This window comes from Canis lupus, chromosome 2 (assembly GCF_011100685.1).
Source record: "Canis lupus familiaris isolate Mischka breed German Shepherd chromosome 2, alternate assembly UU_Cfam_GSD_1.0, whole genome shotgun sequence".
NCBI lineage: Eukaryota > Metazoa > Chordata > Mammalia > Carnivora > Canidae > Canis > Canis lupus.
Genome location: NC_049223.1, coordinates 61,690,282 through 61,708,006, shown reverse-complemented (window position 1 = coordinate 61,708,006; position 17,725 = coordinate 61,690,282). Strand labels below are relative to the sequence as shown.

The 17,725-nt window shown below is 33.9% G+C and overlaps 1 protein-coding gene across 10 annotated transcripts in view; it reads left to right on the top strand.

Annotated features, from left to right (window-relative positions):
- The window catches only part of CHD9 (chromodomain helicase DNA binding protein 9), a 223,650-nt gene that overhangs the window by 122,904 nt on the left and 83,021 nt on the right, over positions 1-17,725 (top strand). For all 10 annotated transcript variants that reach the window (XM_038531048.1, XM_038531052.1, XM_038531050.1 and 7 more), the window contains 7 exons: positions 6,525-6,636; positions 10,306-10,452; positions 11,579-11,647; positions 11,729-11,784; positions 12,570-12,687; positions 16,189-16,275; positions 16,478-16,615. In XM_038531048.1, the coding sequence (XP_038386976.1) occupies positions 6,525-6,636; positions 10,306-10,452; positions 11,579-11,647; positions 11,729-11,784; positions 12,570-12,687; positions 16,189-16,275; positions 16,478-16,615 (727 nt within the window). The remainder of the gene's footprint in view (positions 1-6,524; positions 6,637-10,305; positions 10,453-11,578; positions 11,648-11,728; positions 11,785-12,569; positions 12,688-16,188; positions 16,276-16,477; positions 16,616-17,725) is intronic.

Sequence of the window (17,725 nt, the reverse complement as noted above, 5' to 3'; positions counted from 1 at the left end):
TTTGAAAAACTCATATCTGTCCTTAAACAGGAAGTAATTTATAGTCCAAGTTACCAAGAGCATACAAGACAATGTTACTTTCACAAACTGAAGGATTAACTGAAATAAAGAACCCTTGTAAAACTTGTTTTTCTCAGAGGAGTTTAAGCTGGAGTCTTGAGTTGACCCTTAAGTTGGAGAAATTTCACCAGATTAAAAGTATTTCTTTAAAAAAAAAGTTTATATTTTCTTTTTTTTTTTTTTTTAAGATTTTAATTATTTATTCATGAGAGACACAGAGAGAGAGAGAGGCAGAGACACAGGCAGAGGGAGAAGCAGGCTCTATGCATCCCAACGCGGGACTCGATCCTGGGTATCCAGGATCACACCCTGGGCCAAAGGCAGGCGCTAAACTGCTGGGCCACCCAGGGATCCCAAGTTTATATTTTCTGACTTTAAAAATAGCCACAGTGTCTTTCACTTGGCTTATGAAGAAAAACATTATAATGTGAAATAGTATTTTTGCTTGTTTCCTTCACTTATGATGAATTGGATGCATTAATTACACAAATGGACTAATTGGGGAAGATTCATTGTTTGTCCAATTATTGCAATGAGAGAATCAACAGGGGGCAATTATAGATTGACACTGTGTAGAATGCAGCTTGTTACCCAGCCTCTACTAATAAACATGTGGGCAGGATTCAGATGAGTGCATAAATTACATCTGAAAATCAAATATAGATGTCAAGTATAAACACTGATGTTTTCTAGTGCAAATGAATTAACATTTCAAATTTATACTTAGTTTGAAATTGCCCTTTGCTGTCTGAAACAAGCTGTGTTTTGATATTTAGTTCTTTTACTTGCTGAATGTATCTGTTGCTACAATTTGCTAACATTGATAACAGATCTTTAATGTTTTAAAAAAAAACTTGCAAAAAGCCTTTATTATTAATATATTCTGTATTTGGCTCTTTGGTGATATTTCTAAGAATAGCAAACTGTCAGCTTATTTGAAGAATATCTATAATGAAATTTTACTTTCATTTATAATATTTTATTTTAGAATTCATATAGTCGACTCTGTGATCCATGATGAAGGAATGGAATGCTCTTTGGTAATTGGGTATTTCACTTAACTGATTTCATTTTATTTTTCCTACTTTTGGATCACCTGATTTCCCTCAGTAATATTTATGGCAAACATTTGTCATTATACTGGCAGTAGAGATTTCTGGTTGTTCAATAATCAGATAAACTTTAACCTTAATAATTTACTAAAAAGATAATAATAGTTTCATATTTCTCTGTATCCATTAAACTGTGTATATTTATTAGGTATCTCTTGACTGGTTGAAGTATAGTTTCAAAATACTTTTTGAAAATTTTATTAAAATCAGCAAGATGTTAGAAATAGTACAGTAGGAATAAAGAGCCCTTTATTGTCTTTTACTTAACCTGTGATTCAGGCATTTTATTTATTTCACCTTTTGGAGCTAAAGCTTCCCTATTAGTATAGTGAGACCAGTACCTTATCTGTCTCAGAGGGTTTTCTCAGGATTGAAGGAGAACAAAAAAGTACTTTGGTGTTTTAAGTGCTCTGTAAATATGAAATAATTTTATTATTTTATTTATTTTATTTTATTGAAGGAGAACCAAAAAGTACTTTGGTGTTTTAAGTGCTCTATAAATATGAAATAATTTTATTATCCTGAATATTCGTTCTTAAGAGAACTCTGAACCATAGTTCCCAAATCTGGTAGAACATCAGAATTTCTTAGGGAAATTTTTAGAAGTCTGATTGAAGTCCCACTTACTAGAGCAGAATCCTGGGGTTGGGCCCTACAAATCTGTAATTCTTTTTTTTTTTTTTTAATTTAATTTATTTATTCATGAGAGACACAGACAGAGAAGCAGAGACATAGGCAGAGAGAGAAACAGGCTCCATGCAGGGACCCCGATGTGGGACTTGATCCCGGGACTCCAGTATCATGCTTTGGGCGGAAGGCAGGCGCTTAACTGCTAAGCCACCCGGGCATCCCAAATCTGTAATTCTTTTTAACTTTTTACTTTGAACTAATCTCAGACTTGCAAAAATAGGTCAGAGTTCCTTTAGGCTCTTTACCCAGCTTCCTCAAATGTTAACATCTTATGTAACCAAAGCAGGATTATCAAATCCAGGAAAAAGCACTTATACAATTCTATCAACTTAGAGACCTCATGCAAATTTTGTTTCCATTTCATTGTGTTGTCATTTCTCCTTCCACTCCTCCAATTTGGGATGATTCCTCAGTCTTTGTCTTTTATAAATGTTTTCAGTTTTGAAGCATACTGGCCAGTGATTTTGTAGAATGTCTCTCAGTTTGGGTTTGTCTTATATTTTCTGATTAAGAATCTTTATTTTTAACAGACAGCCTTCTAATGAAGCCTATGTCTCACATATTTAGGAATTACTCATCAACACCAACCTAATCTTTGTTCCCCTTTGTAGTATCACCTATATACCATTTTAGAACTTTACAATAAACCAATATGACTTCATTGTTTCCAAGAATCAGTATTCTGTGTAAGTAACCCTAGTTTTTAAATCTTAAAACATGTCTGTATTTTACTCAGAAATATGTCAGTCAAGCATGACTTAATGTTTTGGAATCACCTTTTTCCTACCATGGAAATGTACTGTGTTTGAACAGAAAGGACATGTGTAAACATTTTGAACTTTTAAAGGTTTAGTAAGAAACTACTATATCTGAAATATCTCTTATAAAGTTAGGATTTAAAAAAGATTTTTGCATAGGTTAAGAGTGGTTAATGAGTTTGTGAAATCAGATGATATTCCAGTCCTACAGAACAACATTGGAAGAAAATGCAGAGTATATGGAAAACACAGTTTAAAAGATCTTTTTTTGTTTTGAAGAACATTTTCAAATAATTCATATAATGAAGGTTTATCCTAAGGTATTACAGGAAATGTTTTTACTAGACTTACCTCCCTCCACTAAAAAGGATAGGAAAAAAAATAAAAATAAAAAATAAAAAAAAATAAAAAGGGTAGGTATCTAAGATTGATAGGGCAGCACTTACGAATATTTCTTTTCTAGAGATTTAGGCAATATTTATCTCTAAAAATATTTGAGCAAAAGGAGGAGTGTATCAAATATATATTTCTCCTACCTAATTTTGCTTAGTGTTATCCCTGATCTTGCTACTGACAATCAGCTGCACAATTGCCTTAGGCTGTATTGTGTAATCACAAGGAACATCATGCTTACCCTTAGGAGGAGGTTTTTATTGGAAGAGGAGACTTCTGGGAACTTATAATGCCTTGTTTCTTGATTTAGAAGAAGCTGGTTACACATTTATGTTCATTTGAGAAATTCACAAAGCTATTCTCTTTTGATGTGTAGACTTTTCTGACTTGTATAGTATTTTCATATTAATAGGCTTAAGTTTAGGGAAAGTGAGGGGTTGCATTTGGGAACAACCTAAGAGCCTCAGTTCAAGCTCTGGAGTGAGGTATTCTGAATTTTTATCTCTAGTCTTGCTATTATTGTGACTTTGAGCAAGGCATACACTTCCCTAAGCCTCCGTTTCCTCTTCCTATAAAATGCTGGTATTTGCCTCTCAGAACTATATGAACTTCAAATGAGAGAATGCCTGTGAAAGTCAGCAGAGACTGCCTCCATAAACACTGGGTAAATGGAAGCTTTGAAAATGAAAAGGAGTTCCAAGAGTTGAGATAATAGTGGGTTGAGGACTGAAAATGAAGCGGTCTGGATAGACAGCTTTTTTAGGAACTGCGGATGAGGAGGAGGAAGGACAAGATCATGAGGTATCTAATAGTAGATATGACCTCAAGGGAGAGTTTTATTTTAGCAGGGGAACCAGAGTAAGGAAAAGGGACCAAAAGAAGGAATAAATGACCAATGAAAGTGGTGAGAGGGAATGAAGTATAAACATGGTTGCTTCCTTAATGTTGTTTCTGAGTATCTTTTTGTACCTTCTCTAATATCCTGGTTCCAACATAAGCTGTTCTTTTATTTGCTTTCTTCACATACTCTGAAGAGTGCAGGTGAGTATATTACCAAGTAAAAATTATCTGTCTCCTGTTTAAGGGGGTAATCGTGCCATGCAAGAATGATCTGGGAGTAGCTCTTTCTAGAAGTTTCTTGCCTCACATCTAACCATCCAGGCAGTGACCATGTCTCTTGATTCTGCCTCCATAATAAAACCTTCGCCTTTCTTCACCTCTTTATCCACACAGCCATGCCCTGTGTTGCATCCTTCATGTCTCACTTGGGTTGTCATTTGCCAGATGGCTGGTTTCCATGCCTTGCATTTCTCCTCTAGTTGCATTGCTCTCTTGTTTGAAATTCTCCCTCCCCGCAATTTTATTGAAATGTAATTGACATACAACATTGTATTCGTTTAAGGTATACAACATAATAATCTGACATATGCACCTATGGCAAAGCTACTGCCACAAAAGTATAGTTAATATCCATCACCTTACTAGTTACAAATTTTGTTAGTGATGAGAACTTTTAAGATTCATTCTCTTAGCAACTTTCAAATATACAATGCAGTATTGTTAACTGATCATCATGCTGTATATCACATCCCTAGAACTTATTTGTATAAAATTCTCATATCTTCCAATTGTTTTTTTTTTTTCATTTATTCCGAATATCTCTGAGCCATTTGTTGTCAGTGATGAACAAGACAGATTCTGTTTCAATTCCTGCCTTGTGGAGTTTAAAAGGATCTTCTGTGATCCTCACCTTATCTAGAAGACCATCTCTCCTTCCTTCTCCTCTAGTAGTTTGTGTATCTCTGACATGCTCTTGTCACTGCACATCTCTCTCATTCTTCTATAATATCCCTCCAACCTGGAATGTACCCCACCCTATTCTTTCACTACCAGTTGAACACCTTGTATCATTCATTTCCTATCTCAGACTTTACCTTTTCTGAAAAGGTATTCCTTTACAATAGACATAAGCACTTCAGTACTCTTCAGTAGACATAAGCACTTTTGTGTTCACATTACATCCGGTACTAACTTCCACTTTTGCGTTTGAACTGTGTTTTCGTATTTTAAAAATGATACTTCAATGCTAGGGACTGTGTCCACTTTATCTTCGAATCCTAGAACCAAGGAATGCCTGGCATATAATAATTAGAAGTTAGTTCAGAAATTACCGTGTCAGGACTTTGCTAAGAACTCATTTGCATTATCCCACTTAATTCTCAACAACAGCAGAGGTAGCTATTATAGTATCCCTATTTTCCAGGTCAGGAAACTAAGGCTAAAAGAAAAGAGATCAAGTAATCTGCCAGGTGTCTTACCGATAGGCAAATGGTAGAATCAGGTTTAAAATCTTTGATGCTGTGATTTTGAAGTATGTGCTCTTAACCTCCAAGTTCTCCGATGTTAATACATAATTGTTGGGACGCCTGGGTGGCTCAGTGGTTAAGCGTCTGCCTTTGACTCAGGGTGTGATCCTGGAGTCCCGGGATTGAGTCCCACATCGGGCTCCCTGCATGGAGCCTGCTTCTCCCTCTACCTATGTCGCTGCCCCCCCCCCCCCCGTATCTCTCATGAATAAATAAATAAAATCTTTTTTAAAAATAAATAAAAATAAATAATGGTTGAAGAAAATTCTTCTATCTTTATGATACATCATACTTGAAAATATTTTGGGAAATTTTCTCTGTTTGGAATATAGATATCTAAAATAGAATTTCCCTGATTAGCAGTTAGCATGGTTTGTGATTAGTATGGTGCTCCAAAAAATCATGCCCTCTCATCTGTTGACTCAAAATAAGGAAATGTGGAAGCTCTGTACTTTCCACCTCTGATCAGGAAAAAATAAACAATACCACATTTTCATTTTAAACGTTTGTATTTGATGTGTGTGTATAAACATTAATTAACACACATATACACATATATATGAGAGAGACAGGCAAACTGTGGAAATATAGAAAAATACTTTTTTAACTCTTTAGGAACATATAGTACAGCCAAGATAAGCCTTAACGTAAATGAAATAATTAACAATTGTTAAAGTATTTCAAGTAAGGGAGAAATTAGGGTAAAAAGTAGTAGAGGATTCTAGGGAATAGGTGGGATATAAGGACATTGACTAGAATTTGAATTTAGTAAGAGGTAGAAAGGGAAAAATTCTCATTCCAAATCTACAAAATAATAAATGAATTATTTTAATTACTATATACAGTTATATCACCTGACATTTTTCCCATGAAAAATAATTTTGAACCTGAGAAACAAGCTATAGAACTTGACTGCCTTTCTATGCTTAAAACTATGTTAGCTGTAACATTGGTTTGTGTTTGTTCCATTAAAATGTAGTTCTTGTCTTGAAAATGTCATTATGGAGTTCATGATAATTATCCTCTTTGGTTGAACATTCACGTAATATGAAATGGAAAAAAGTTTATCATGGCCATCTTAGTATGACCACAAATGGAGAAAAGGCAGAGAGTTCATAGTGTTTACTCTTTTCCTCTTGAAACAGCAAACTCATTATTACATTGGGTAAGAAACAAAAAAGAAAGAATGAATCTTCAGATGAGATATCTGATACAGAGCAGATGCCACAGCATGCATGCAAAGAGGAAGACTCTCAAGTGAGTATCACGTTTTTTTCTGAGAAATGAAGAACTGATAGGATTATTTAGATAGCCTAAAACTGCTTTATGGTTATTCATATTGTAGTTTAGTAGTAAAATTACATTTTATTATATGGTAGGACTTGAAGACAGCATTATGACAATATGCTCCTGGTAGTATTACCATAGAATGTTGGATCTGGGAGGAAACTTACATATTCTTTCTAAACCCCTCATTTTTCATATAATGAAGCCAAATCCCAGAGAGGTTAAATAACAGTCCAAAGTCCCTGATGGCTTTTAGCATGGAGAAATATCTAGTGATATTATCCTGTACTTAAAGAGTGCTTTTGAATGAACTTAATGATGGAGATACTAATTTTTAGAATCACATACAATGATAGAGCAAATGGATTGAATCATTCCTAGAGATAATTCCTTTGGTCTGCTTCTGTCAAAGAAAAGATAACCAATTATATTAAAAATCCCGTAATGTAGACAAGAATACTATGCATTTTGCCTTTTTTTATAAGTGGATATTCAAAATAACTGTGTGAAGTTAAAAATATATATATATACATATATAGTAAAGGTCATAATTCAGGCCACCCTCTCCTCTTTAATAATTAAAGTACAACTCTAGGCCGTATGGGTGGTGGCAGTTGTTGAATTATGGGGCCAGAAAGCCCCTGAATGGCCTTTCTTCTTCCTTATGCAGCTTATCCAATGGGAGAGTAGTGGCTCAAGGCTCCTGGGCTGCTGCAAGAGTTGAGGTAAGGGCAGTGACTGAGCTCCTAATATTATATGGCCTGGCTTTTCTTCACATGTTACTCTTCACTCAGGCAAACTTGCAGTTACCTTATTCACCATGAGAAAATTCAATTTAATTTTTACTAGCATAAGGCTGGCCATTTTTCCATTATGTAATTACCAAACAATGAAATGGTAGAATAGATTAACATGCACATTTCTTCCACACCTTTCATTGTAGTATTAGGTTGCTCTACTAGGTATGTTGCTTTAACAAAAATATACACAGAGAAGGAAAGAAGTATTTTCTAATAAGCAATTCTAAATCTATATTATTGATATATTTAAACATATCATATAAATGATGGAAAGGTCTGTATAGCTTTCAACCACGAGGGACTGTCAAGATTTGAAGGCTGAAAAATTTGTCTCAAGTTTGGAGTCAGGTGGAAATCTAAAAATCTGAATGTGATATTTATTTTTTTACCTTTAATCTTAATATAGCGTACTTCAGCAGTCTGACTGCATTTGTAGACTTAATTTTTTTTAAAACCCCTGCAGTACATTATATTAAGATTATTGTAGGAAACAAGTAACATGTTATCATAATGAAATATTAGTCACTTAAGAGCGTATTTCTGACTGCTTATGTGAAGTGTTGTGGGCTGATCCATTGAAGCCTCTAAGACAGAAGAAAAAAGCTGGAAAAAAGAAATTGAAAGAATTTGTCACTATTTTAAATCGTGCTTTGAATACATTAAGAGAAAGAAAGCCAGAAAAAAACACATTAGCCAAAATGTGTACACCAAATTAGTTTTTATATTTTTAAAGTGGTAGTGATACTACATGACAGAGAAAGATAATTTGATGAGAGTGGCACTTCATTTGGCTTTGCTTCATGTGTAACTGGGTACTTTAGTAGAATATAATTTATTCCACTGTAGTGATTCCAGCTATGATCTTATAACTCAGACTTTTTAATTAATCTTTTAGACTGATAAAGTTTTCATGAGGGTGCAGTTTACAAATTTATTGCTCATTTTATCTGTGAAGAATCAACTGAATTTACACTTTTAAGAGTTCAAAGGATTCTTTCAGGCCACTCATTTACAATTTACTAAAGACCCAAGTGAGGCATTTCAAAGAACTACTAGATGCCTAAATGACCAGAAAGTGCTGGAAACATCAGAGTCTAGAGTCTTCTAAAAGTATATTGAATTATTCTTAAACGTCATTATTGAGATTTGTGCCCAATAAGACATAACATTGGTAATACATGTTGTTGTTAGAATACTGAATGTTACTGTTTGTGTATTAAACTATTCTTGAATATTCCGAGCCATATGATGCTCATTGTAGAAATCTAAATATTCCTTTAGCCTTATGTTAGAGGTCCATAGAGTTTTTCCCTCAAGTAATAATAAGAATTACTTTTTTTTTTTTTTTTTTCAAAACAAGATGAGGAAAATTTGGGCTTCTAAAAGTCCTTTCATTATAACTTTTATAAGCCACCTTCCTGAGTCCCATGTTAAAAGAAATGTTATTTTGAGTTTTGAAAATGTAAATATCTTCATGGCCACAGATGGTAAGACTCATCCTAAATGAGCCAGGAAGTTATCTACTGTATTTGGCTAAGCTAACTCACCATATTAGTGCCTTTCTTTCTCTCAGTATTCCACAACTCAAAAGAAAGAGGCAGAAGCAAGTTAAAGGCCACTGCACCTTTTTGGATGCAGATAACATTTTCTCTCCATCTGCTGTACTGATTGAACCATCTTTGCCATGGCTATGGAAGTAGGAAAGGCCTATGAAATTGACATTGGCAGAAACCAAAAGGAGAAGACATGGGTTATTTTGCAGGTTACATTATGGGGGAATGTCACAGGAGTTACTAAATATGTAAAACAAAATGGCACAGAAAAAGGAAGAAGGGGGTAGATTTACCGATTATTAAGCAATAGAAAAGTTGGCTGAGATGCCTCCACCCTTGAGATTTTAGGGAGGTGGAAAAAAGCAAACCTAAGTCCTTTGAAGTCTTCAAGCCAACGTGAGATTTTGATTTTATAGTAGGGAGCAGCAAATATTAGATCTTTAGGGAGGTAAGTAAAGCCATCTGTATTTGATACCTGATTTAAAAACACTTAGATTATTTTAAGATTATGATACTACATGTAATACTTTTCAAAAGGCTTACCTCTGGTTTTGATAGTGATGTTCTTTATTTTTAAGGAAAGCTAGTAAAGTTAGTAAAACACTGGTTCCTCTTTCATACACATTTAATTATTTGGTAGATTTACTTGATTGTTTTATGTATCTCTTTTAAAACATTTTATACTCTTTATTCTGTTTTAAACATAAGTTCATGGATTTTATGGTAAATATTGTTTAATTTATTCCTCTAGTTATATGTCCCCAGTTAATTATTTAACCAGTATTCATCTGATGCACTTTTTAGGTTTGGCGCAAAAACCATGAAAGTATTAACAGTTTAAAACACCTGTTGCCCAAAGTGTGAAAAAGCTAAATAAAACATGTTTTTACTCTTCTTAATAATAGTTTCTAAAGAGAAGTAACCAAGCAATAAATGTATTACTAATAAAACAAGTTTTGCCCAAGGTGTGGAATAGTTCAAGAAAACAAATCTTTTTATTCTTAACAATTTATAAAGAAAAGTAATAAAGATATTACTAATCTTTGTTATTTGAAACTTTAGGAAGTAAAACAAGATTCTAAGCCTGTGGCAAAGGGCAAATTGTAATCTTCCTTTAGTTAAAAGGAAAAATGAGAAAAGATGAATGTTGAATACAACTTCAGAAATTTAATGTACAAAAAAAAGAAATTTAATGTACAAAATTACATGAATTACTAAAAGTAATTATTTAAATAATCTTTTCTTAAAATCTGTCATATAAACATCATCCTTATGGTTCATTACAGAAAAGAAGATCAAATCGTCAAATTAAAAGAAAAAAATACGCAGAAGATGCAGAAGGGAAACAATCTGAAGAAGAGGTTCAAGGTTCTGTGAAAATAAAAAAAAATTCAGCTCCTTTACCTGGTGAACAGCCTTTACAATTATTTGTGGTAAGACAGATTTGGGATTATGACTACAAATCATTTGAAACCAACATACATTTTTTGAAATCTGTTCCTAAAACCTACTCCAGCTTTCCCTCCTAGAATCCCTGTTGCAGTTAATAGAACCGTTAATTATTCAGATCAGAAACCTAGGAATTTATCCTCTCTGTTTTCTTCTTTTGCTTCTTCCTCCAGTTTATCCCCACATTTTTCACCCCCTAACTATATATTTCTGAAACTCCTCCACATTCCAGCCTTTCTGCAGAATATATCTAAATTACAGGTCTGGTCATAGTACTTAAAGAAAAAAAAAAGATTTTACTTATTTATTCATGAGAGACACACACACAGAGAGAGAGAGAGAGAGAGAGAGAGAGAGGCAGAGACACAGGCAGAAGGAGAGGCAGGCTCCATGCAGGGAGCCCAACGTGGAACTCCATCCCGGGTCTCCAGGATCAGGCCCTGGGCTGAAGGCAGCGCTAAACCACTGAGCCATCCGGGCTGCCCCATAGTACTTTTCTACTGCAAACTCCTCTAACAGCTTCCCAAGTCCTACAAAACATAATGATGCATTTTTAGCACATCATATATATGTATGGATTTTTTTTTTTACCTTATCTCCTGCCACTTCTTTACAAGCACTGAATGCTCTGACCTTATGAACATAGGTGCACTCTGCCTTTGCATATACATTTTTCTCTTTTTGTAATTCTTTTAATCTTCCTTATCTGGATTGTGAACCAACCCCTCATCTGCCAGCTGAGCTATCTGACACCTTAGGCAAGTACTTATGTTCTCTGTGCCTGAGCTTCCTAATCTGTACAGTGGAGATAACAATGGGTACCTACCTCATAGGATTAAATTAGTTAATGTATGTAAAGTGCTGATAATAATGCTGAGCCCATTAAGAAGCATAATATGTTTACCGTGATGAGGCAAATGATGACTAGGACAATAATGTCAATGATTTGTTTTTCCATTTTTGTATTTCCATTTTGTATTCCTCCCACAGTGCCTGGCACATGTGTTAAATAAATGTTTCTTGAATTTTAATGTGTTCATAAACATACAAAGTGGCAACTAAAGGAATTTTTAGAATGTGATGTCGTATTTTCTTTCCTCCCTCCCATAGGAGAATCCAAGTGAAGAAGATGCTGCAATTGTAGACAAAATACTATCTTCTAGAATTGTAAAAAAGGAAGTAAGTAATCACACATGACATTTTATGCATAATATTCCATGGCCTGATTATCAGTCATAAGTATTGATTTTATGTTCTTAGGTATCACCTGGAGTGATGATTGATACAGAAGAATTTTTTGTAAAATACAAGAATTAGTAAGTATCTGAGTTAGAAAAACAATAGAAAATGCTGATTCATATTTAAATTAATATAAATATTGATATCAATAATATTTATTAATTATAAATAATAATAAATTATTTAATAATTATTATAAATAGTTTTATTGTTATAAATTAATTAAATATGAATATTTATGTTTATGTTTATAAAATATAACTTAATATAAATATATTAAGTTAAATTATCTTTTTAAATTTTACCTGAATGTTAAAATGTTTTATTAGTTCAAAACTTCATACGGTAAAATGTAAGCAAATATTTTTCAGAAAATGTTCATTATTAACATCAAAATACAGAAGTCTTTATAAAATATTCTTTTACAAATTATAGACAGTTATATTTATATTGTCGAACTTTCAGATGTTCTTCAACTTTTTCCTTACCTAAGTAAAAGCAAATGTTTAAAATAAAATTACATGGGTTTCAAAAGAGGTTAGCTTTCTTTCTGATCATGATGAAATGGTTACAGTGAGGAAATAAATGATAAATCGTATCTTGTTACCCTTACACCTTTGTTTACCATTCTGTTTCTCTGTGGCAAATTGCTCGTCCTTATATGATAGTCTTCTTAGGATAGAGTGATCACAGTGGCTTTAGAAAATGTACACAATCTATTGACGTAAAATGAAATGATGAGCTACCTCTTCATAAAGTTGAATATTTTGTATTGGATGCTGCGATTGAAAATAAATCTAAGGAACCCCAAAATCATGTTTTTCTGTGTTATTCTAATACACTGCTTTTATAAAAATTTTAGCTCCTATCTTCACTGTGAGTGGGCCACAGAGCAGCAGCTGTTGAAAGATAAAAGGATCCAGCAGAAAATCAAACGATTCAAATTGAGACAAGCCCAAAGAGCACATTTTTTGGCAGACGTAAGAATAAAGAAATAAATGAAACTGTGATATGTTGAACTCTGAACACATGTAGTTATTTATCAAAAATTCAAGTATTATTCATTTTAATTTTTAGGCTTCTGAGTTAGATATTTGCATACAAATGCCATCTATGTAGAATAATTTTCTCTTCCCAAGTTAGCTTGGAAACTAGCTGAAACAGGAACACAGATGATTCAGATTGGTAGATAACTCTTGTATTTTTAAATTAGCATGTATTTCAATACTTAGAGTTGAATATGAGTGGATTAATATCTCAGAGAATTTTATTTTATTTAAAGATTTTATTTATTTATTTATTTATTTATTTATTTATTCATGAGAGACACAGAGAGAGAAAGAGAGGCAGCGACACACACAGGCAGAGGGAGAAGCAGGCCCCATGCGGGAAGCCTGATGCAGGACTCAATCCCGGGACTCCGGGATCACGCCCTGAGCCAAAGGCAGACGCTCAACCAGCGAGCCACCCAGGCGTCCCTCTCAGAGAATTTTATCAGCAAATTTATTCAAGTAATGGAAATGGTAATATAGCAAGTCAATGGAAACTTAAGATCTTTCACTACATAAAATACATAGCCTATTTTCTCTGCCAGGTTTATGTATGTGTGAATAAACCATCATAGGAATAATTCATTTTAAAGGCTTCACCAATTAGTTGATGTCCTTTTCTGCTCTAAATCTTTGACTTTTTTCAATAGGCTTGTTTTAGAACGGTTTGAGATTCATCTAAATTTTTTTAACTTTTTAATTTGAAGATTTTGTAGAGTTTTTATTTTGAAAAATCTAGGTTGCAAAAATAGTACAATGAATTCTTACATATATACATATGTATATATATCCACACACACACATATATAAATAATTGACACACAGTATTACATTAGTTTCAGGGATACAACATAGTGATTCCACTAGTCTGTATGTTATCCTGTGCTCACCACAAGTGTCACTCCCATCTGTCATTAGACAGCTCTATTATAATACCATTGATTATATTCCCTTTGCTCTACATTTTATTTTCCTACATGTATTTTAATAAGATGCCCTAAATGTTAATATTTAACAGTTGGCCTGATGATTCACATTTTCCCTCTGCCTGTGTCCTCCTCTCTCTCTGCCTCCCTCCAAAGCACATAGGTTTTTCTCTTTAAACCATTTGAAAGTAAGTTGCAAATACTTCAGTATTGAATTTTTTAAGTTTTTTTTTTTTTAATTTTTACTTATTTATGATAGTCACAGAGAGAGAGAGAGGCAGAGACATAGGCAGAGGGAGAAGCAGGCTCCATGCACCGGGAGCCCGACGTGGGATTCGATCCCGGATCTCCAGGATCGCGCCCTGGGCCAAAAGCAGGTGCTAAACCGCTGCACCACCCAGGGATCCCAGTATTGAATTTTTTAAATTCTGCTACATACTAATAGTATAATTAATATTGATGTAGTACTAGCTCATCTATAGACCGACCTTATTCATATTTCACTAATTGTTCCACTATTTTTATAGCCAAAAAAAGGTGGTTTTGTGCTTATTGTGGTCCAGAATCCAATTTAGCATCAGATGTTGAATTTAGTTATCATGTTTCTGTTAATTGGTCTTTCTTTGGTTTTCATTACTTGGACATTTTTTTAAGAGTATAGGTTGTTTATTTTGTAGAATGTCCCTAATTTTGGGGTTGTCTCATATTGCCTGAGGATTCAAGTCATGCATTTTTTTGAGTTATGTATTTTTTAAGAGAACATTACTGTATTATACATCCAAAACTAATATAACACTGAACGTTTACACTGGAATTAAAATTTAAAAATAAAAGACCACCACAGAAATGATACTGTACCCTTCTCACTGAATCCTCAGGAGGAGTATGAACTCATTTGCCCTGTTACTGGTGGTGTTCACTTTAACCACTAGATTATGGTGGTATCTGGGAGATTTTTTTTCACCATGAAATTACTGTTACTTTTTTGTAATTATAGAATCTCCTTCAAAAATTTGATGATTTCAATGACCTACTCAGTTTATGGATGCTGGGAGGTCAAAAACTTTTCACATCCTCACTCCAATACAGAGGTTCCTAATGAGCTGAAGATTTTAGAGTACTTAACTAATAATCTTTTAATTTTTCACAAAGACTGATTTTTCTCACTTGACTCAGATACAACATAGATTGGAGCTATGCAGATTGTCTTAAAGTACCTCATTACCATTCTGATGATGGGCAGTGTTCTTTGTTATCAAGAGATCCTGAGATGATACTCTCGTTCAGGAAGGATTTGAGACAGTAAAGAGAACTAAAAACAGAACCATGGAGCACTACAGTACTTAGAGGTTAAGCAGAGGAGGAGAGGCAGCAGAGATAGCCGAGAAGGGCTATTGAAAGTAAGGCATTCAGGAATGAATAGGAAGCAGCCAGACAGACAAGAGAAGGAACAATAGTCTATTCAGAAGAGAGAAGAAGGAGTATAAAAACATGGAGGTGTGCCATAACATGGAGTTTGAAAAGCCTGTGTTTTTATACTTTGGAAGCATGAAATCTGGGGGACAGCTGTGCCAAGCAATAGGAGATGAGGCTGGAGGAAAAAGGTAGGATCCTGCTTATTCCACAAAAACCAATGTGGGCCTGATCCCCAAACAAGGGAGGGTCAATGAAGGAATTGAAGCAAGGGGGCAATAGGTAAGATTTATATCTGAGAAACATCACTCTAGGGTCAATGTGAAAAGGGATTAAAGGGAAGCAAGAAAGATAGTTGAGTACTATCAGGAGGTTTTCAAGGTCCAAGTAAGTGATGAAGCAGTGAGAAGGATGAAGGAAGAACCAGTTGGAGTTGGAGTTGAGGGCAGAATCTGTAAGAATTGATGACTTATTAGATGTGGGAGATTAAAAAAGACACAAAAAGATAGAATCTGAGCTGACTTCTCTATTTCTGACTAGTGTAACTGGAAGTAAGGTGTGGAAGGGGTACTCTGTTATCATTAACCCAGTAGAAAAACCACAGGAAAGAAGGTAGAAGAGTGAGTGCCGTTCGAGGTAGCTCAAATAGAGTTTGAATTCATTGAAGTAACTGGGTTCTGAGCACAGGAATCAGCAAATAAAGAATGTTTGATGCAACTGAGAGATGAGCCTGCAGGTTGGGTGACTGGTCTCCAACACATAGACCTGAGTGAGAAGAGTGGCACAAGACAGGTATAGAGGCTCTTCTAGGAAAATGTTAGAAGGTATCTTCTAGAGTAAGTCACTTGTGTGAGGTACCTTATTTCTTGATGGTACTCGGAGGGTTTTATTATACGTAATGTGGTAATTCATAATACAGGCAAATATCTTAGATATCTTTTGGAAATTAAAACAGAAGAGTCCCATTTATTGAAAATTTAATTGAAATCAAACTTCAGTTTGTTCTAGAAAATAACTAGTAAATTTGCATTGATTTCGCTTTTATCTTTTTACTTCTTTGTCAGTTATCCATTAAGTTACTTTTTAATTGTAGATGGAAGAGGAACCATTTAACCCAGACTACGTTGAAGTAGACAGAGTGTTAGAAGTCTCTTTTTGTGAAGATAAAGACACTGGTGAGGTAAATATTTAGGAAAAAAAAATTTAAGTAGGAAAAACCTAAAACTTTCCAAATGTTAAAATGTACTGCTTTTTAAAAATTAATGACTTAAAAACACTGAAAAAAAAGTTTCATTAGTTTTTATTAATGAAGGTTAGGCTTATTTAAGCTGTCTCTACTCTTTTTCAAAATGGTAAAGTGAAAAAAAAATTTTTTTTTACAGCCTGTTATTTACTACTTAGTAAAGTGGTGCTCATTACCATATGAAGATAGTACATGGGAACTAAAGGAAGACGTAGATCTTGCAAAAATAGAAGAGTTTGAACACTTACAAGCTTCAAGGCCTGATACAAGACATTTGGTAAGAACTGTGTCTTAGACAACTTCATAAAATCTTAGCACTTCTTTTATTCAACAGGTTTAATGTAATCTTTACATTTTTAATTTCACTTTTGGTGTACAATGAATACTGTATTTTAAAAATTGCTACATAGTATCTTATGTATGTTAATTTAACTATTCCTCCATTAGTGAATATTGCATTTTTTTGCTGTCATAAACAATGCTGCATTGAACATTGAGCCCATGTACAAGTGTCTGTAAGACAAGTCAGAAGTGTAATGCCTTGGTCAGAGCATATGTGCATTTATAATTTTGCTGAGTATTTCCTTCAAATTTCCCTCCAGACAAGTTGCAAATGCTTCCACCTCATCTCTGAATTTAAGAGTTTCTGATGACGATTTCTCCCAGACCGTTTATAAAAATATCAAGAATATCAGTTTCAGCTTGAGGTGGAAGTTTTTTATTATTATTATTATTTTAAAGCTTTAATTTATTTATTCATGAGATACACAGAGAGAAAGAGGCAGAGACATAGACAGAGGGAGAAGCAGACTCCTCTCAGGGAGCCCGATGCAGGACTTGATTCCCAGACCAGGATCACGCCCTGAGCCGAAGGCAGATGCTCAACTGCTGAGCTACCCAGGTGTCCCTTGAAGTGGAGTTATTAATTCTCTATTTCTACAATAAGGAAAAATCCTTATTATACCCACCTTTTCCTTCTTTTCTATAAACCAGTTAATTCTCCATAACTAAATCATTCATCTCCTTCCATAGGAGCATTATTTTAAAAGAACCTTTTATATGGAATATTGTTAAAAGCCTACATAAAATAAATATGTTCTTTTTTTTTTTTTAATTGATTACATGCATATCTCTTCCCTGTTCAAAAAATAAGAAATCTAAGTAGGTTATTGACTTTTCTAGTACGGAAACTATAGAATTCTAGGCAGCTAAGGCAAGTTGTGATATTGCTGAAAATTATATAATTTTTACTTATATTTCCTAAAATTGTTTACTTTAAATCCTAAAACATAGAATTATTGTCACGTGAATACAATTTTGGGGGGCCAATGAAAAGAAATTCACCATGAAGAGACCTGTTATGATTTTATTTAATATTTGCCGTGTT